General features: G+C 35.7%; 1 protein-coding gene and 1 pseudogene across 4 annotated transcripts in view; both read right to left on the reverse strand.

The window, feature by feature from the left end:
• Nucleotides 1-22242, reverse strand: part of PIBF1 (progesterone immunomodulatory binding factor 1) — a 208636-nt gene that overhangs the window by 120198 nt on the left and 66196 nt on the right. For all 4 annotated transcript variants that reach the window (XR_009049051.1, XM_057707704.1, XM_057707703.1 and 1 more), the window contains exon 10: nt 20069-20167. Coding sequence is in view for 3 of the 4 variants with exons in the window: in XM_057707704.1 (XP_057563687.1) it covers nt 20069-20167 (99 nt within the window). In the remaining variant the exon portion in view is untranslated. The remainder of the gene's footprint in view (nt 1-20068; nt 20168-22242) is intronic.
• On the reverse strand, nt 350-1756 carry LOC130835920 (rab GDP dissociation inhibitor beta-like; annotated as a pseudogene).

Raw genomic sequence — 22242 nt, forward strand, 5'->3', positions numbered from 1 at the left:
CTTCTTAACGTCAAGAGGACAGACGGCACCCAAACTGTACTGTCCCAGCTCTTGAGCAGCAGCAGCTCATAACTGCAAACATTGCACTGATTAAAAGATATAAATACTGTATCAAGTTCTCTTTATCAGTATCAGTGTTTTAAAACTGATCCTTCCCTAAAAAAACATGCCAGTATTGGTTACATTGAACAGAATGTGGGAACCTGCCAATTCTGAAGAACCACTCCATGAAAATAAGTTAATACATGATATTAGAAAAGAGAGGAATATTTACTGGTACGCTGCTCTGCAATCTCTCAGTTTTGATTACAAAAGCAGGCCTAACAACATTGATTTCATACAATATGCATCAGCCGGCAAATTTTAAGTTTGTCCTAATTAGATCATAACATGTACTGCTGTTAGTCTTCTCATAGATGTCATTTTTCACGCGCTTCATTTCCTCAAAGTCAAACTCAGATCTCGATATCCTCTTATGGATGTCCTTAATGTCATCACAGATGTCATCTCAAAGTGAGTTGCTGCATCATATACACGGGATATAAAGATCTGGCTTTCTGTTCCCAAATCTTTTGGTACCAGGAGGTCACTGATGCTAATGAATTTCTGCTCAAATGGTTCCAAGAGCTCCAGAGCCGGTCTGATTTCTTTCTTGGGTTCCTTGGTCCCCACGGTTGTGCTAGTGATGGCAATGTACTTGCCTTGTGTAGCCACGCTGTGTGCGGAGGAGATCATGCAGACAGAGATATCTGACTTCTGGTGGACTTGGTTCTGTGGAATAACGATCTGGCAGGAGTTGGCATCATTAGTGTTCTTGATGGGGTGGCTGAGGATACAGATGACTGATCACCTGGGCCACTTTTCCTACCAGATCTTTTATGTAGCTGGGATCACATACGAGCTGCTTACAGCAAGCAATCTCTCCTTCAGATTTTACACCAATCACTTTTCCATTTCGCGTAATAATTTCTTCAATCAGTTTATTCAGCATTTAGGTACCTCCCTAAATAGCTTAGCCATGAAAATGCTTGTGGCAGTTCTCCAAGGTCGTAGAGTGGATAAAGGTATGGGCTTTTGCCATATCTTGCCAAAGAATCTGTAAAGTTTAATCCGATTATAATGGTTTCACAACATGGTTGATCTAAATAGTCATCAGTTTTGTAAAGTGCCAGGGCATGACCAGTAAAATCTATAACACCTTGGCCCAAGTCAAGTTTCTTATACGCTTCACGCATTGCCGTCTTCTTAGGATCAACGCCCTCAAAAGTTCTAGGATCGTTCTCTTCAAAGTGGGCAACATATACCAGGAATTTTCTGAAACGATGTTTTTCAAACAGCCCCTTTAGGCTAGATGCCAAGGGCTTCTGCTTCAGTGGAAGGAACCTTGCAGGTTTTTCCTCTCTTATAAACAAAGCTCCCTTCAGTCACTTTGAAATCCAGATAGCGAGTGACCTCTGTAAAAAAGCAGCATCTTAATCAGCTGACCATGCGCCATAAGGAACTTGGGAATCAGGTCAACATTCCCAGTCTCTTCCTCTCCTCGTTGATGCTGGTGGTGCTCCGGGTATTTTAAATCTTTTCTATAAATCTTCCAGCGGTGGTATAGATGCACTCTCTCCTCCATAATATGGGTTTCCATCCACGTGATGAACTTTCCAGTCACTGACATTATACTTGACAGGATACATTCCATCAGGGCGGTGCCCAGCACGATCTTGCTGTATTCTTCATTCGTGGCGGGGCAGGCGCAGACGCAAGCCCAGAAAAAGGAAAAGGCTCAGCACTCTAGGGGTCCGGGTAGCGGGAGCTGGGGGGTGGGCCCTAGGCAACCACCCTGAGGAGATAAGCTCTTTAGATTTATCTCCTCATCTGCTACATGGGTGGAATGTTTTCAATAACCTCTAAGTTCTTTCTAACCCAAAACTTTTGGGAACCTTTAAAGGGTTAAAAAAAATAAGGCACTGTAAACCTGTTTAAGATATTAAATTGTCACAATAGACAGGCTGGTCAACTAAAATCTGCCAGAAGATTCATAAGGGTCACAGGATTGCACAAATGTGTAAGTGGTAACTGTTAATACTTATCAAGAGTTTGCAATATGTAAAATTCTCCATAAAGTATTAGCTTTTACAAGCATTCATGTAGCACCAGTTATATGTCCAGAAATGTGTCAAGCTCCATGTAACATAACAGAAAAAAAAAGCCTGAATGGTTTATAGAAACTAAACTACTACCTATTACATGGGCATTAAAAAAGTTAATACACATAAAACACTTAAATAGAGCTAAGCATAGTAAGCGATCAATATATATTAATTTTATTATCTAGAATAAACCTTATTTTTTCTTAAGTATCTTCTATCAATAAAAACAACCTTATACTACAACTTTTTTAGATAATATTAAGACGGTTTATATAGTAACAAAATTTTTAAAAGCTTAACTATCTGATTTTTATTCATGGCAACCATTTTTTTATTCTTCTAAAACATACACTTCCAATCAATTCTGTTTCCTTTTTACTGAAAGAACTTTTCATAATGACTGCAGTACTGAAGTATAATTTAGAAGCAGTCTCTAAAACTGGAAGTAACGTTCATCTAAATATGCCTGCCAAGTTTAAAAATGTATTAGGAGTTAAACTGAAACATGTTGAAAATGACTCATTGTGGACCAGAATATACACTGTAGGAAATAAGAGCTCATTTACAAGTGGGAGAAATACGCTCACACTTCATCTGTGGTAATTCTCTGGACTTTCCTTCCAGTAAACATCATATTTTAAAATAATCGTGGAAAATATCTTACTTTTAACTGAAGTTTTTATGAGTTGATTTAGTCAGCTGGCATTCCAATTTTTCACATATATCTTTTTTTGGACGTGGATATATTTACCAAATGTAAATCTATGAAAATATCCCCCTAAGCAACAGAGCAGCAGCCTATAAAGAAAGCTGTACAAACACATACACACACACACACACACACACACCCTCTCTGATTCAATTCATATGCATAATGGCCAACCAACCATGACTCCAGATTTCTAAGACAGCATCTTAAAAAATGTGCAGATACGAGTATACAATGGAAAAATGACAGCCTCTTCAATAAGTGGTGCTGGGAAAATTGGACAGCAACATGTAAAAGAATGAAATTAGAACACTTCCTAACACCATACACAAAAATAAACTCCAAATGGATTAAAGACCTACATATAAGGCCAGACACTATCAAACTCCTAGAGGAAAACATAGGCAGAACACTCTTTGACATACATCAAAGCAACATCCTTTTTGACCCACCTCCTAGAATCATGGAAATCAAATCAAGAATAAACGAATGGGACCTCATGAAACTTAAAAGCTTTTGCACAGCAAAAGAAACCATAAACAAGACTAAAAGGCAACCCTCAGAATGGGAAAAAATAATTGCCTATGAAACAACGGACAAAGGATTAACCTCCAAAATATACAAGCAGCTCATGCAGCTTCATACCAAAAAAGCAAATAACCCAATCCACAAATGGGCAGAAGACCTAAATAGACATTTCTCCAAAGAAGACATACAGATGGCCAACAAACACATGAAAAGATGCTCAACATCACTCATCATCAGAGACATGCAAGTCAAAGCCACAATGAGGTATCACCTCACACCAATCAGAATGGCCATCATCACAAAGTCTGGAAACAACAAATGTTGGAGAGGGTGTGGAGAAAAGGGAACTCTCCTGCACTGTTGGTGGGACTGTAAGTTGGTACAGCCACTATGGAAAACAATTTGGAGGTTCCTTAAAAAACTACAAATAGAACTACCATATGATCCAGTCATCCCACTCCTGGGCATATACCCAAAGAAAACCATAATCCCAAAAGAAACTTGTACCATAATGTTTATTGCAGCACTATTTACAATAGCCAGGACATGGAAGCAACCTAAATGCCCATCAACAAATGAATGGATACAGAAGGTGTGGCATATATATACAATGGAATATTACTCAGCTATAAAAAGGGATGAGATGGAGCTATATGTAATGAGGTGGATAGAACTACAATCTGTCATACAGAGTGAAGTAAGTCAGAAAGAGAAAGACAAATATTGTATGCTAACTCACATATACGGAATCTAAAAATGGTACTGATGAACTCAGTGACAAGAACAGGGAAGCAGATACAGGGAATGGACTGGAGAACTCGAGGTATGGGAGGGGGCGGGGGATGAAGGGGAAACTGAGAAGAAGCGGGAGAGTAGTACAGACATATATATACTACCAACTGTAAAATAGTCAGTGGGAAGTTGTTGTATAACAAAGGGAGTCCAACTCGAGGATGGAAGATGCCTTAGAGGACTGGGGCAGGGAGGGTGGGGGGGAATCGGGGGGGGGCGTCAAGGAAGGGAGGGAATATGGGGATATGTGTATAAAAACAGTTGATTGAACCTGGTGTACCCCCCCAAAAAAAAAAAAAAAAAATGTGCAGATATATAATGTGTGTTCTTTCATGTATAAATACAATGTTATTGATAAGTTACCAGGAGGGCACGTACTTGAGTTCTTTTTCTAGTAATACTTAGATATTTGTACTGATTCTATCTACTCCCTCCACTTGTGACCCCAAATCACACATCTGTGAATCAACTGGCTAGATTTAGAAAAGATCCTAGAACCCACTCATTCACCTCCAACCACCTCCACAAAAATAAAATAAAATGAAATAAAAGGCTGCAAGATGAATGGACCTGAAACCTTGATCTCACTACCACTACATTCTCTGTAAGCTAATTAATGAACCACATACTGAACTATATCCTTGATCATAACTTTAATGTGACCTTAAGCTGGATTCAGTGGAAAAGTGCTTATGAATTAACAACATGATTCCAGTTTGTGTAAAATTTCTGAGCTTTATTTCCTTATTTCATCAATTACTTATTGATCAGGAAGTGTAGTAAACAATTCATTATAGTATCTGTTGGCACCTCCCTTTATTTTCTCTAGATACTATGCCTGTCAAACTGTGCTTTAAATCATCCCTGGCAACAGCGAGCAGTCTGGATGTGGGCTGTAACCCAAAGTGGGACAAGAAGCACTTTCCCTGTGGCAAATTTGATGCATAAATATTCTGCAGCATCTCTTCATTGTGTATATATCACCATGACAAAGGGAGTCTCAAGACCCTGAATTATTAAAACAGTTTTTAATAAACTATTGCAGAAGAGTTTTAGATCTTGTGTTATTTTTCACTTTATTTTTTTCCTCTTTAAACATCCAGAGTCACTTATCACGGTGAAAAGAATATGTTTAATTTTTGACCCACACTGTATTTTTTTTTCCCTATAGTAATAGTGAGTTCATCACATTTACAACTGTTGTCAGAAAAGACATGTTCGGTCATCTTCCACCTTAAGAATTTATATTTTCTGTTTTGTTTCTTTGCTGTTTGCTTTGTTATCTATCTTTTGTTATAAGGTCTGTGCTTTCTTTTTTCTTTCCCTCTCCTCTGGCAATATACAAAGATTATCATCTGTTTTCAGTTTAATTAACGTTTTGTTTCATACTAAGTAATATGCTTAAATATATATTTCTTGATAAAACCACTGATTCTTATGAAGTTTGAGGAAATTATAGTTATACAACGTTATATATATTATATACACACTATTTCCTTTTAACATCAATTCTCAAATATTAGCTGCAAGTTGCTATTTTTGCATCTATTTATGTTAAATTATTATTTTTATGGTATAATTTCCCCATAACAATTATGATTACAATGTGTTTTGAAACCAGAATGACAACAGTTATAAAGATTAAATTTTACATTAAATATTCACTGCCAGTTCTTTTATACCTTGCCATCTCAATTCATGAGTTCTTTCATTGTATGGTTGGAGAGGTTACCACTTCAAGTAGGTTTTTCGGGAAGGCCACATGGGTAACAGGCTATCTGAATCCTCACATGACTAGTGACTTTTCATCACTCAGGATGCAAAAAATGTCACCTCTCACAGTCTCACTTACCTGAATTACACTCTTGTTTTCTCTCTCTCAAATAATTGCTACTTTCTAAAATGATCTTCTTTATTTTGTTGCTTACTTATATATGTTCTGATTTACACCATAGGAACGTAAATTCCATTGAGACAGAGACCATTGTTAAATCTTCAGTCCCGCTGTTAAGAAAGTGCTTGCTCAAAGCAGCTGGTAAATAAATATTGCTAAATGAATAAATAAATATAGTATAAAGTTATGGAGGAGAAACTTAAGCTCAACTTGTATTTTATTCTTTAGCAAATGACTTACTTATCCAGTCCAGATGCTACTGATAATGTTCCTTTACTGTTCACATTCAATAACTTTACTTGGATTTATTACATTGCTGTTTTCCATCCTCTCCAGACCACCCAGAATGTGGTGAGTTCTGCTAAATTGCTGATTTCTTCTTTCAGAAAGAGTTTTCTTTTATTGTATCTCTAAATATTTTTTTCCTCTTCCATTCTGTTTTCTTCCTTGACGCACTAATTTTCTGAATGTGGATATATGTTGTCTGTTCTCCATGTCTAATAACCTCTTCTCTAATTGTTTGCATCGCTTCTTTGTTGCTTTTTTTTTTTTTTTTTGGTTTGTTTCTGCTTTATAAACCTCCCCTAAATTCAGTTTTCTGGATCTCCCTAACCCCACTTTTTCTCTTTAATTCCTTTTTAAGTTTTGTCCATCATTTTCCTAGGTAATTTTTTCTTTAACTTTGCCCGTTTCCTTCCATCTTCTTCTTTTGCAGAGTCTCTGGTTTCAAAGAGCCTGTGCTTTCTTAAATTTTTTTAGTTGTGAATAGGTTGTAATCTATAAATCTTTTAAGATTCCTAGCACAGATCTTTTTAAATGCTCTCTTTATTTTCTGTGGCTTTTATAGTACTCGTGCTGTCTCCTTCCAGTTAAAAAAATATTTACATATATCCCATACTTGTCTTCCCTGACACCCCACCCCCCCAATCCCTTAATAATCTTTGAATGAGGGCAGTTTTAGTCAGGCCTTCATTTTGCCTCTTTCCTGTTTCACAAGACATTATTTGGAGGGTTCCATTATCCAATGAACTGGAGGACTAGGGAAATATTATCTGGTCAGTCATTTCCTTGCTTACAGGAGGGGAGAAAGCCGAGATTATAAGAATTTAGTCTGGAAGCTTATGTTTGTGTTTTCTCCAAATTCCTTTACCCATGGTCAAGTTTATGGGATTGGAAATTTATAGTCCTAGTCTTGCCTCTTATATTTTATGTTTATTTCTTTCTTTCTGGTAGCGTTAGTCATATTGGTAAAAAGTCAGTTTAGACTACAAATTTCGTCACAACCCCTCAGATTTTAAACAACCTCCATCAACCTATGGCACAGCAAGCATTCTTCTCTGCAATTTATCTGTGTTACATCTACTCAGTTTGCTTTAATCCAAACCCTATCACTCTTGGTTAAGAATCGAAATCACACCAAAGGAAAATAAGGTATAGCACAGCTAAACAGGCTCTCCTCTAGGCTGGCATTCCTGCAGATATATGATGGAGGAAGAGCTTGAAATCGCCGGCCTTTACCCCTTTACTTTAGAGCTAAGCTGTTTAATATAATAGCCTGCAGCCACAAGTAGCTATTTAAATTTAAATTAATTAAAATAAAATAAAATATATTCAGTTTCTCAGCTACGCTAGATAAACTTAACGTGCCCAGTGTGGCTGGTGGCTACTGTATGGGACAGGGCAGATAAAGAACATCTCCATTATTACAGAAACTTCTATTGGCGAGTGCTAGGAGCTGTTCAGAATTTCCCCTGTGTGCTGTCCACCCCACTGTATTCTAGCTGCTGACTTGCAGGATGCTCTGGTTATACTGGTTACACTGTTTCTGATAAAAATTCTTTGAAATTTATGATACCATATGGAGGATTCTCCTAGTTTCCAACAGAGAGGAGAGTTTCTTCTTCATTTGATTTTCATCCATATAATATACACATGGAGAATAGCATAAAAATGTTCTTACAAAATCTTCATTTTCAGAAGTCCTCCATCAGCTTTACATTTCAGAGTTCCCTTAAAGACAAGTTTTTCTTTAAACCATAGGTCAGAGTTTCCTAGCCTATGATTTTATGCAATACTGGCTAACTTAGTTACGTCCCTGTTACATCACTGAGAATGGAAGGAGGGATATCAAAATGGGGCATGTGACAGGTACAAGGTGCTCAATTTGCTAAATTTATTTACTAAGTGTCTAAAGTGTGAAATTTGAAGAGAATTATCCACTGGGCTCACTGTGAAATCTAGGTTTAACCAATCTGATTTAACCAATGACTAGTTAAGAATTAAGTAAAAAGCCTAAAAATGTTTAATCGATAATGTCCCTCTAAGTTGATCTGCTAATCAATATTCTTTGAAACTGATATTTAAGCTGCTTTCAGTTCATTCATTTACAGTTATTAATTTCACAATTTCCATGTGTCTACAAAGATATTCTTCCTCTTAAAATGCTTTGCTGAAAATGAGATACCTTCTATCACTGGCATTCTTCTCTAGAAGTTCTAGTAAATACCTCAAAAAAAAAAAAAAAGAAGTAAAAGTAGTTTGTTAAGACTTAATAGTTAACTAATTGTGACTTCTGGTTTTCACCATTTTCCCATTTCTAAATGCTCACTATCTGTTTAATAATCTGTTTTAGAATGTTCATGGTGGGCTACATTCAAGTTTAGTGATGTATATAACGTTCTAGAATCTCTTTTCTTCAGTCTTTTGGAGCAGAGGGACATTTGCTTGTTTCCTGTCTTCTGGCACTTGGTCTGATAACAATGTTTTAATAAGATAACTAACAGTTACTCAAGTTCTTTCAAATCTTAGGTTACTTAGGGCAACAGCCTTAGAGAAGAAGCTTACATCTTCTTTGAAATTAGTGGTTAAGGCACCAAGAAGGGCACAGAGATAAACAGTAATAACTAGCATTTGTTTAGTACTTACAGCTTACAATTGTTTTCAAAAGCTGTTGCAGTATTTCCCAAATACATATTTGAGGAATGGATAGCTTAGGATTATTTGGGGAATTGTGCAGGAAGTACAAATTCCTGGGCCTCCTCTACCGAGCTACTAGGAGTAAGAGGCAAAAAAAAAAAAAGTCTTCCCAAAAAAACAAACAAACAAAAAAAACAAAAAAATTCTCCAGGTGACTGAAATTCATCTAGATTTAGGAACCACTGATACATTAAAATGAGGACAAATCTTGGGCACTCTTTTCAGCATTCAAACTGCCTTCATAATGGAAAGTTGTAAATCGAAATGAACATGGTAAGCTCTAATTAATTGAAATCAATAAATATTTGTTGAGAATTACTTATATGAAAGATACTGAGTAGAGTCCTTACCTTACTAGAGGAGCAAAGATGGGGAAAAGAAAATCTCTGATCTCAAAAAATCCCCAATACTTCAGAGGGAAAGACTTGTAAATAAACACACAATTATAATATAATGCTAGAAAAGAGAAAGAAGACACTTCAGTATTGCTGACAGGAAGTTAAGGTATGGACAGAAGATGTGATCAGTGTTTTTAGTCTTACCAAATGAATGGGTATCTACCTAGCAGAAGAATGGTAAGATACATGAGCAAGGAAAGAAAAAAGGTCATTCCTAGCAAAGAACACATATAAAGCGGTGAGAGAGGAAGCACGACACACGTAAAAGAACTTGAAGAGATCAATTTGTCTTGAGTAAATGGAGGAGAATCAAAAGAAATATCTGTGACTGGGAAGACAGGAAGTCTGTGAATGACCTTCAGAGCTAAGCTGTGTGCAGTATGGACTCCGTTCTGCTGAATGACATAATTAGAGTTCTAAGTTTTAGAACAATTACCCTGGAAGAATGATTGATAAAAATAGGACTAAACTGAAAGCACTGAGATAGTTCAGAGTTCAGGCAAGAGAAAAGAAAAACTTGACTAAAGCAGTGGCACGTGGGATTAAGAGGAGGGACATGATTAGAAACATTTAGAAGTTAGAAATAACATGATATTTGCTTAGTTTAAGTGTTCACAAAGGCCTTTCTGGACTACCCTATCATGATATACTCTGCCCAAGCCATTATTTCTCCTCACATGATCTAGTTCATAGCAATCATCAAAACACACAATGATAATATAATAATTATGTATCTAACTGTTTGCTTATTTTCTGTCTCCCTCAATTGACTCTCAGCAGGAGCAATCTGCCATTTATTGATTTATTTATATACACCAACATTTAGTATAGCAAATGACACATTGTAGTTATCAATAAACACTTGTTGGTTGAATACATGGGAAGGGAAGTGAGGGAAAAAAAGTAGTTGGGAGACACCAGCTTTCTTGTTCAAGTGCCTGGGCAAATGATGATGCTAGAATGCAAAACGATGGCAGGGAGAACAGGTCTGGGCAAGAGGATTAACTGAGTGAGGAGAGACGAAGCAACCAATTAAGAGGTTACTGTACACAATTATAACATGACACCAGTCAAGAAGTAATAAGAAGCTGACCCAGGATGGGTGCAGCAGAAGTGCAGAGGATTTTACAGATACTGTAAGCGTAGAAACTATGAAATTTGACAAGATTGCACATAGGAGAAAGGGGAAAGGATTATTATTCTGAAAGTTCAAACAAGAATGACTTAAAAATGGTGGTACAGTTTACCGATGTGAAGTCAGCTGAAGCCACTTTTTGTTTTGGAAAGGGTGAATGTGGGAGGAAGCTGAGTTTGTTTCAGAAGTACTGAGTTTAAAGTCCCAGAAGAACAACAAGGTAAAAATGTCAATTAGGTAGCTGGAAATAAAAGTTTTCAAAACACCAGAAGAGGTTTGGTTTGAATTTAAAAACGTTGCTGGTCATTCCCTGAAGTGACAGTAAAAGCTGAACAAAAGAGATCCCAGAAGAAAGAGACATATATATCATACACATACACATATATCCATGATCCAACATAAAAAGGACCAAATGTCATGAAAACAAAATAGAAAAGAAAAACTGAACTGTTCCAGATGAAAGGAGACTTAAGAGGCATGATAACTAAAAGTAAAGCGTAATTCTGGATGAGATGCTTTACCAGAAAAAAAAATTTGTTATAGAATAAGAATGATAAAACAATGTAGCAAAAACGTTAAAAAGTGATGAACCTAGATAAAAAATATAAAGACGTTCTCTGCATCATTCTTGTAGCTTTTGTGCACAAATGAAATTTGAAATAAGAACTTAAAAAAGAATAAGGACCAAGACAGAATGCTGGAGCACATTCTTGATTTTATAAGCTCAACTGTGAATTGATCCCCTGGGAGTGACGGCCATTGAGAATTATTCAGGATTAAGGAGAGAAGAGGTTTATGTTGGTAGGTACGGAAACAGCTTTGTCTAGACCAATAGTTCCATTTATCAGCACAATAAAATACGCTGATAACTCTAGTCTATTACTGTATAAAGATGTTCTGTCCCATGGACTTTCAGGATAACAATATTGGCATCTACCATTAATTCTCCTCATATAGACTAAATATCCTTTTTGGCCACAGAAGCCACCCAGTTCTTCCTTAAAAAAAAAAAAAAGACTGACAGAAGACAAAATGTAATTGCTTTGTGTATGTGTGTATTTTGACTCACTGCACAAAAATATTCAAGATATATTTTTTTGAAGTGTAAGAGAATAGGTATATCACTTTAGAACCAGTAGTAACATTTAAGCCCAATTATAAGCAAAAAATTATCCATGAATGGTTAAAGGCTTCCCTGGGCCATTGTTTCTGGTGGGACAGATCAGACCAATACCTAACAAAGAAAAAGAAGATAGATGAGAGGTGGATAAAACAAAATCCATACATTGTGATCCAAATACGGGCATTTCTTGTCAGTTCCTTTCAAAGCCTTGTGGTTAGACTGAGAAGGAACAGATATTTTTCATCTCAGCAATGAATTTCTTAATGCTTCATGTACACCACATTGTGTACTATTAATTCCAAAGCCTTCACTGGGAAAGGAATAGAATCACTTGTGGTAACTAAGGATGTTGTGAGACCAACCCGAGATATCCCATACAAGTGGACAAATACATGTCAGATGGAACAGCAGCTTAAAAGCCAAGAGAAAATTTGAGAACATGGGGCTAGACTATTTCGATATAAATGAAATAAACCAATGGGCAAATACAACATTTCAAAGAATAAGAGAAATCAAGTAACAAAAGATACTTTTGTAAACGCTAAAAAATCATTAGAGTAGCTTACAACTAATGAGAGTATTTTGCAATTTTTCAAAAAAATCAAATACTAAAAATTAAGAAGCACAAATGTATTATATATTGTCTCTCATAAAGAAGTATGTCAAAAGAGTAACTTAATATAGGATTTAGAATGAAGAATTTCTGCATTCAAATAACAATTATGATATGAATTACTTTATGTAACCATGACAACTAAGAATAATATGAATAAGATTATCACAGAATTTATTAAGTAAACAAAGTTGAAGTATAGTACTATAGCTTTTATTGTGAATCTCAACATCCTTTATCCCATTAAGTTTTTATTGCAAATGACACAAACATTTGCCTGCCTGCTGAAGCCAGCAGCAGATTAAAAAAACAGATAAAGATAAAACAATATAAGAATATGACAAAAAAAAAAAAAGAATATGACAAAAGGTAGAATAAAGACATGCCAAAACTGTTCTACTCTTGGGGAAATCATTGAATGGAAATTCAGGAAGCTGGCTGCTGTATCAAGCTTTAAACCAGCCCAGTATAACATAAAACTCAAACTACTCACTCCCTCTTACTTTTGTTTGCTACGAGTGAAAAATGAGGACAAAAATCTACTATTACCAGATAAGCTGTAGAGTCTGAAAGCATCATGTCAAGTAATACTCATTTAAAAATACTTACAAACTGAAAAAACTATTCCAAATACATCAAACCATAGTTTAAAAAAAATTAAAACTATAACTGAAAAAAAAAACTATTAAAATTAATTCTGGATTACAAACTTACACTTTAGATTGGAACACAGGCCTCTTCTGTAGGATCCCACAGATATAACAGTGTATTCGAATTTATTCTATTCACACTGATTGATTTTAAAAATTTCTGCTTTGTGGCAGAAAGAATCCTCAGAGTGCTTACAGAGACTCAAAGTAACAGAACAAGAAGTAATAATTGTTCCTGTTCATGAATGCTGGGTATTTGTTACTTATTATTAAATAAATTGTTGAATTGGGATATACACAGGTCTTTCATATGCCTGAGAAAAGTCAATTTTTTTTTGAAGTCCTTGAGCAAAAAGCCTTTTTCATTTATGTTTGAAAGTGGCATACTACTTCCTTACATTTCTCTTTATAATAACACAAGTTGTTTAATCATTAAATAAAGCATTTGATAGAGTAAAACTTTCAACAAAATGAAAAAGTTGAGATTAGTTATACCTGACTGGAAAATTGTGTCTAGACATGTCTTAGGCTTTACTTAAGCATGATTCAGGGAAATCACAATGCATGTAAAGATGAAAACACATTTGTTTATTCTGATTTTGACAAAAAGGTAGCTAGAATCACATACTTGAGTATTAAAAACTCAACCTCTGAAAAATAAAACAAATAATATTCTTCCTTAGGTTTCAGTATATACAAAAAATATACATGATATTACCAAAATATTCCTAGGCAGTCTATACTCAAAAGAATTTCAGTGGATATTAAAAACATATATATACATATACATATAGTATCTTTTTCAAATAATAGCGTTAAACACCAGGTTTTTATTTAAAAAAAAAAACAACAACAGGAAAAGTGAACTACGGAGATTTAAAAATACTCACAAAGGGCTTCCCTGGTAGCTCAGTGGTTAAGAATCTGCCTGCCAATGCAGGGGACACAGGTTCGATCCCTGGTCTGGGAAGATCGCACATGCTGCAGACAACTAAGCCTGTGCGCCACAATATCGAGCTTGGGTGCTAGAGCCCATGAGCCACAGCTAATGAGCCCATGTGCCGCAACTACTGAAGCCTGTGTACCTTGAGCCCATGCTCGTCAAGAAGAGAAGCCACTGCAACGAAGAGGAGCCCCTGATCGCCACAACTAGAGAAAGCCCTTGTGCAGCAATGAAGACCCAACACAGCCGAAAAATAAAAATAAAATAAATAAGATTAAAAAAAAAAACTCACATAAATGGCTTGGGTTCACCATTCCTTTTACATGGTAACTTAACCACTGTATTAACTCTTGTGAGCTGTTATTACAGATAATTTCAGGATCAAAAGGGACTTCAGACTCATCAAGCTACCCACTTGATACTTCAACCCTTACAAACACAATCCTACTGAATGCTTGGCTAGCTGCTGCCTGTACATTTCTACTGATGGAGCATATACTCAGTGCCAAGGCACTGTGAAAAGCCCTATTAGAAAGCTTATCTTTACTCTTTTTTGTAATGTTTACTCAGTGGTCCCAATTCTACTACTGTAGGCCTTACCATGTGAGAAAAGAACCCTTCAAATATTTGTAGACAGTTATAATCTGGCACTCATAGGACATTTTCTAATCTTTTGAACAGGTCATTTTCCTCTTAAGACCTTTGGTTTAGAGCTTGGGGGCTCAGACCCAGTATGATTCTATAAATAAGATAACCACTGACCACATTCTAGATATAACTTCTATTACTGTAGAATAGTATCTCCATATTAAAATCTTCCAAGTTGTTTTTGCATTTCAATTCTAAGCCTATACAGACATACCGCCTTTTATTGCGCTTTTGCATTATTAAGCTTTGCACAGGCTGCATTTTTTACAAATTGAAGGTTTGTGGCATCAAGCAAGTCTACCAGTCCCATTTTCCCAACATTTGCTCACTTCATATCCGTCACATTTTGGTAATTCTCATAATATTTCAAACTTCCTCATTATTATTATATTTATTATGGTGATCTGGGATCAGTGATTTCGATGTTAGCTACTGTAATTATTTGGGGCGCCATGAACCACGCTTATATAAGACAGCAAACTATTTAGAATAGTCTCTGCACTGTCTTTCTGTTATCAGTTTAGTACTATTTTCATCACTCATTCTTCCAGCGTAATTGTTCTAAACCTGAGAACTCTGATAATGTCATTCAACAAAATGGCATCCAGACTGCATAGCTTAGCATTTGAGGTCATTCACAGACTCTCTGCCTATTTTCCCAGGCTCTCTCCCTCTCCTTGGGCCTCCCTACTCCCTGAGACACAACAACACTGAAATTAGGCCAGTTAGTACCCCTACAATGGCCTCCAAAGTGTTCAAGTGAAAGGAAGAGTCACACGTTTCTTATTTTAAATCAAAAGCCAGAAATGATTAAGCTTAGTGAGGAAGGCATGTTAAAAGTCAATACAGGCTAAAAGCTAGGCCTCTTGTGCTGAACAGTTAGCCAAGTTGTGGATACAAAGAAAAAGTTCTTGAAGGAAATTAAAAGTGCTACTCCAGTGAACACATGAATGATAAGAAAGCAAAACAGCCTTACTGCTGATACGAAGCAAGTTTTAGTGGCCTGGATAGAAGACCAAACCAGCCATAACATTCCCTTAAGCAAAGCCTAATCCAGAGCAAGGCCTTAAGTCTCTTCAATTTTTGAAAGCTAAGAGACATAAGGAAGCTGCAGAAGAAAAATCTGAGACTTGAAGAGGTTGGTTCACGGGATCATGAAATTTAAGGAAAGAAGTCATCTCCATAACATAAAAGTTATGCCAGGTGAAGCAGCAAGTGATGATGTAGAAGCTGTAGCAAGTTATCCAGAAGATCTAGCTCAGATAATTAATAAAGATGGCTACACTAAACAACAGATCATCCATGTGGATGGAATAGCCTTCTATTGGAAGAAGATGCCATCTAGGACTTTCATAGCTTGAGAGAAGTCAATGCCTGGTTTCAAAGCTTCAAAGGACAGCCTGACGCCCTTATTAGGGGCTAATGAAGCTGGTGACTTTAAGTTGATGCCAGTGCTCATTTACCATTCTGAGAATCCTAGGACCCTAAGAACTGTGCTAAATCTACTCTACTTGTGCTCTATAAGTGGAATAACAAAGCCTAGATGACAGCACATCTGCTTACAACACGGTTTACTGAATATTTTACGCCCACTATTGAGACCTATTGCTCAAAAAAAAAACAAACAAAAAAGATTCCTTTCAAAATATTACTGCTCAATGAGAATGCATTTAGTTAACCAACAGCTCTGAGGATAGCTGTACAATGAGATGAAAGCTGTTTCCACGCCTGCTAACACATTGATTCTGCAGCCCATGGATCAAGGAATAATCTCGACTTTCAAGTCTTATTATTTAAGAAATATCTTTATTTTTCTCCATATGAACCATAGATTTGATATGTATGGTTAAAAAAAAAAGTCCTGCTGTAAGATGAACAATGTTTGAGGATCTAACATATAACATGGTGACTACAGTTGATAAACACTGTATTGTATAACTGAAATTTGCTAAAAGAGAGCTTAAATGTTCCCACTAAAAGAAAAAGAAAAGTAAATATGTGAGGTGATGGATGTGTCAATTAACTCCACGAGGGGGGAGAATCCTTTCACAATGTATATGTATATTAAATCATGACACTGTACACTTTCAATACCTTATAATTTTATTTCTCAATTACATCTTAATAAAGCTGGGGGAAAAAAAACCCTACGAAGATTCAAGAAGCCACCACATCAGTTTAAATATCCACCAGTCAGAGGACTGCCAGGGCTTCCCCTCCAAAATAAAGGATAAATGATTGCATCTTGCCTATCCCTCCACGAAGAAAGAAGGTCAATAATCCCTGGTTCTAGTTATGGGTACCTGAGACACATTCCTATCTTCCACAACCTATGTTGCACAGTGGGTAATAAGAACATTCCTGGAAGCCACTGATACTCAGAAATGGCTAGCAATAATTTAACTATAAACAGAAGTGACTGCAAACCACTTCATCCAAATGCATCCCTGACTCACCTGCCCTTTCTAGGATCCCCAAAGAGGAAGTGAGAGTGCAGATTATTTTTATTTGGATGCCATTAAATGTACAGTTAACTTAAGAAACTGGTACTTCTGTGAACAAAATAAAATAAAATTAGTTCTCTATCTACACCATACCCCAAAATGAATTCTGGATGGTTGAAAGGTATTAATATGAAAACTATAACTATAAAAATTCATGTGGAAGAGTAAACGTACAAGAGTGGGGACAAGAATAGCCACAGCTATTGAAAAAGAATTTGAGTCAGTTGGTCAAGTTTCACTAAAAGTCTTTTGAAATTATTGACATGAATTGTAATAAGTTTATAGATTAACTAGGGAAGAATTAAATTGTGGGGACATCTAGAATCCTCCTTTTTAAAAATCATCTAGCAACATTATAACCCTAAGCATGGGGATCTTCCCCTTGACTCTGATATTATAGCTCAAAAAACAGAGAAGTACCGTTAGCTGTTTTAGGCATTTTATTAAAGCCCAAGCTTACTTTGAGTTTTAGATTCCAGGTATTATTCTCATTCATTTTTTCAATAAATCCTTGGTCCTATGATATGCTTTAAAGTTCTGAGCACTAATACTATTTGATGCTCATAGGTTATTTCTAGTGTGTCTAGAAACATTTTTTTTTCCTTCTTTGTCCTGATTTTAAAACTATCATAACTTTTTTTATACATCTTTACTGGAGTATAATTGCTTTACAATGTTGTGTTAGTTTCTGCTGTACAACAAAGTGAATCAGTTATATGTACACATATATCCCCATATCCCCTCCCTCTTGAGCCTTTCTCCCACCCTCCCTATCCCACAGGTCATCACAAAGAATTGAGCTGATCTCCCTGTGTTATGCAGCAGCTTCCCACTAGCCATCTATTTTACACTTGGTAGTGTATATATGTCAATGCTAACTCTCTTACTATGTCTCAGCCTCCCCCTTCCCCGTGCCCTCAAGTCCATTCTCTACGCCTACGTCTTTATTCCTGCCCTGCCACTAGGTTCATCGGTACCATTAAAACTGTCATCATTTTTTAAGGTTGGTTGAAAATTAGGCTCCAAATAAGCAAAGTTTTACTATCCCTTCAAGGAACTAAAAAAAAAATAAACTTCATCTCATGTGGCAGTTTAAAAATAAGTTGCTCCAATTCAGTATTCTAGTGGAAAGTGATCTGGAAAGATATCAACTTTTGAATAGCAAAAATTCCATTAGTAAAGCTTAATACTGAGCAAATTTTTCTATAATACCAATCATTTCTGTAGTACTACTATGTGTAAGACACTGTTCTAGCGTGCTTTACAAACTATTAAATGACTGAATTCTCAATTATGCAGAAGATATTAAAGTATCCCATGGCTTCCAGGATAAATACCAGTTGCTAGTGTATGAACAAGTAGGATGAGAAGGATTTTAGATGTCAGAGTTTAGGACATTACAGAACTTAGTATAAGCAGCCAATTTTAAGGTCAAATTTACTATTCTCTTCTCTCCAAACTCATAACAACATCCCAAGTTAGCAAGTTATGAAATTTTGCATCAATAGAGGTTCTGGTTTACTCATGCTTTCTTTTAAAGATTTTTAGTTTGTCCATAAATATTATTCTAGAGCCATTACTAAATATATCACATTCAAAACAATAACAAAAAGTCAAGTAAATTTTTAGTGGTCATCATATAGTTTTATAAACAGAAGGAATATACATAATAAAAGATAATTTTAAGATCGGTTGCAACAGCATGCTAATAAAAGCAGCTGACCTATAAATTTTTAATTTTATATTAAGATCTTTAGAATCAGACATACTTTCACATTATAGAAAAGATTTCTTCATTATTACATTTACTAGAATTTCTCCATGAGTCAAGTTTATAAGGTTGAGGTGAATTCAGAAATACAACAATTTGAACCATTCTAAAAGATTCTGACATTCTAGGGGATTAACAATAGGTTAATGAAAGCTTGCCTGAATTTTTAGTTCCATGTATTGCTTAAACACAAATTAATGTGCAATCTTCATTTAACAATTAAAAGACCAACTGAGATTATTTTCAAACTTTATTTTCAAAGTTTACCAGTAAGCGAAAGGTATACGAATACTTTTCTATACTATTTTAGCAGCTTTTCTGTCTGAACGTATTTCACAATAAAAAGTTAAAAAAAGAAAGGTAACAACTCTGTTTACTCTGCATGTAGTTGAATCACTAAAATACATTGTTTAATGATGTAAAGATATTTACTTTAACACTCATCAGTGATTTTCCTTTTAACTAGGCTATTAAATATATTTTCTATTGATAAATTAAAGACAAATCATTCTCTCTCTTCCCCTCCTTCCAACATACATGAGCCAGAAAATACAGGCTTTTGAAAAACGCAGCACTGGGGAGTATACAATGGTACAATTACTTTGGAGTTGCTTGGCAGGTTCTTTTAAAGTAAAACACTCAACTACCCAGTGATTAGCAATTCCACTCCTAGGTATTTATCCAAGAGAAACAGAAACATATACCCACAAAAAGACTTGTATAAAAATGTTCATAGCAGCTTTATTCATTATAGTGCCAAACTGAAAACAAACTAAACACTCACTGGCAGGTGAATGTATAAACAAACTGTGATACATTCATGCCCAGCAACAGTAAGAAATGAACTACTGATACGACATAAATGATACGACATAAAATGGATGAAGACATATAATGTTGAGTGAAAGAAGCTAGACGCAGAAGGGTACATACTGTACAATTCCATTTATATCTAGTCCATGAAGACTAAAAATATGGTGAGAGAAATCGAAAAATGTTTGCCTCTAGATGGGTGGTGGTTGAGACTGACCAAAGGGGTATAAGGAAACTCTCCAGGGTGACTGAACCGTTCCCTATCTTGTTTCAATATGTGCAATTATTACATATGTAAATTATTACATGTAAATTATACTTCAACTGAAATGAAAATTAAACTTCTATTAAAAAGACATAGTCTAAAGAAAGAGTAACAAGAACAAAAATTGAAGAGTTTTAACATTTCTATTTTCAGGATGTTTACCTGTCTAAGAGCTGATCATGTTTTTCTAGAGCAGCCTTTTCAGCCATCACTGCTCGGTCCTTTTCAGCCACAGCATTATCCCTTGCTTCTCGGAGGTTCCTAAAACGTAAACGTATGTTTCAGTTATTCCAAATACACAAGTACCCATCTTTTAAAGACTTGTAAATGGGCTTGCTTAGAACTGGAGTAACTGATAATCTGAGGGACACCCTAAGGGTTGGTGTCCCACAGTGTACACTATATGAATGTGCCTGGCTTGGTGAGTTTATCCAACAGCACACAGCAGTGTAGGTACAAACATGATCTAATCTCTAAATGCCATACTACCTTTCTCTGCAATTTTTCTCCATACAGGTCGAAGGTAGAGTAAACAGTTTGTATTTATAGCAACTCATTTAATCCTTACCATAATCTGATGAGGTAGCTATAATTACCAACATATTATCCACAAGAGAGCTGAGGTTTTGAGAAGTTAATAAATGTAATATAAAATGTTATAATGAGAGATATAATATAGAGATCACAAGAATCCAAATGGAAATGAAGTTTGGGACTACAAGCAAGAGAGCAGCTGAACTGATAGACCCTGGGTCTCACTTAGAGAGGAAGGGAAGAGAAGGGAACACAGAAGGACTGAGATTAGGAGAAAGTAAGGGACAAAGGACTTGAAGTCCTGATAAGATAACTAACAGATTAAGTGGAGGTGGTTGTACAGGCAAGATGGAAGACTAGAGAATGCTATCAGAAAACAGTGATTCAGAGGCAGAGTAGTGCTTTCAGCCCTGGAATTTTAGTTCAGAAGATGTAGGGTGTGACATTAGAGTAGCAAAATGAAACAGAGCTGAGATGAAGGTCAATATTCATGCAGGGCTCAAGGAAGTATGAGGCCAGAGTATTAGTCATCCACTTACAGTGCTGATGACAGCAAGAGCTGAAATGGACGGAAAGACACATTAAGTGACAGTTGAGGGGAATGTCCAGAAGGTAGAAGGTAACAACAGTGAGTAATGAGAAGTGATACAGACAGATACAGGCCTTCAAAGATCAAATCCTGTTTGTTTTTCAATCAAAGTGGAAGTCTGAATCAAGAAAAATACTAACAGTAAGCCTCTCTCGGAGAGTCACTGTTTTTTTTGAAAATCCTCTTCTCGAACAGAGTTGTAACATAAATAAATTTGGAGTATAACATAAATGATTGTGCTTACTTAATCCCTACAAATCCTCGATGTATTTTCTAAGCTGAATAGAAACTTTACAGCTGAATAAACTGAAGTTTAGAGGGCTTAAGTCCCTAGGCCCAAGTCACACAGCCTAAGTGTTAAAGCCATAATTTGAGCCCAGCTATGTCTTACTCCAAAGTGAGTGTTTTTTACATCATATCAACCTATCTCCCATAAAGAACTGGATTGGATATCCGAGTCTGGTTTTTAGTACTGCTGAAGAATGTTAGTAGGGCGCCATGAAAATCCACACAGTTTGAGTAAATCTATCTAATAACTATTAGATAGAAATATTTAGTGGTCATACTTGCTGTGCCAGTGCTCAATGTCATCCTTTGCAGAGTGATGCTAACAAGAATTTTAAAATTTAGAACATGTCAACCAACAGAGATTCATCAGTAAAACAGCTTATGAGCCAGAAATAAAATAATTAAAAAAAAAAACTGGAGTACAGATAACTCTTATTAAAAGAAAATAACTTTGGTATACTATTACGTAAGTGGAAGTACATTTCAAACTAGGTATCACAATATGGCACGTCATTATTTTCTGGTATCATCCTGACTGCAAAGACCTTCAAAAAATATCTACTATTATCAAATTAACTGAAACACAAAATTTTTAATTTTATAGATAGAATGAAATTCTCAAAGTATATTAAACATTTATATATTTTTCACCCTTTAGATGATCTTTATATTTTAGGCAGTAAACCATCCAAAATTGGTTGCAACTTTCATTTCTCAAATACTATAGCCTTACTATCCTATAAGTTATTTCAGTTGTAAAATTCCAAGTAGATACACTTACGGTACTAATTAATCGTGAATGCTTAGTTGGTAGGTGGAAAAGCTTCAGTCCCTGACTACATTTCCTTTACTACAAAAATGGGCATTAAAAATAAAAGCAAATATGGTAATTAGACGTACTGTGCTGATCATTTTGAAATGTACA

The sequence above is a fragment of the Hippopotamus amphibius genome, chromosome 14, assembly GCF_030028045.1.
Source record: "Hippopotamus amphibius kiboko isolate mHipAmp2 chromosome 14, mHipAmp2.hap2, whole genome shotgun sequence".
Taxonomy (NCBI): domain Eukaryota; kingdom Metazoa; phylum Chordata; class Mammalia; order Artiodactyla; family Hippopotamidae; genus Hippopotamus; species Hippopotamus amphibius.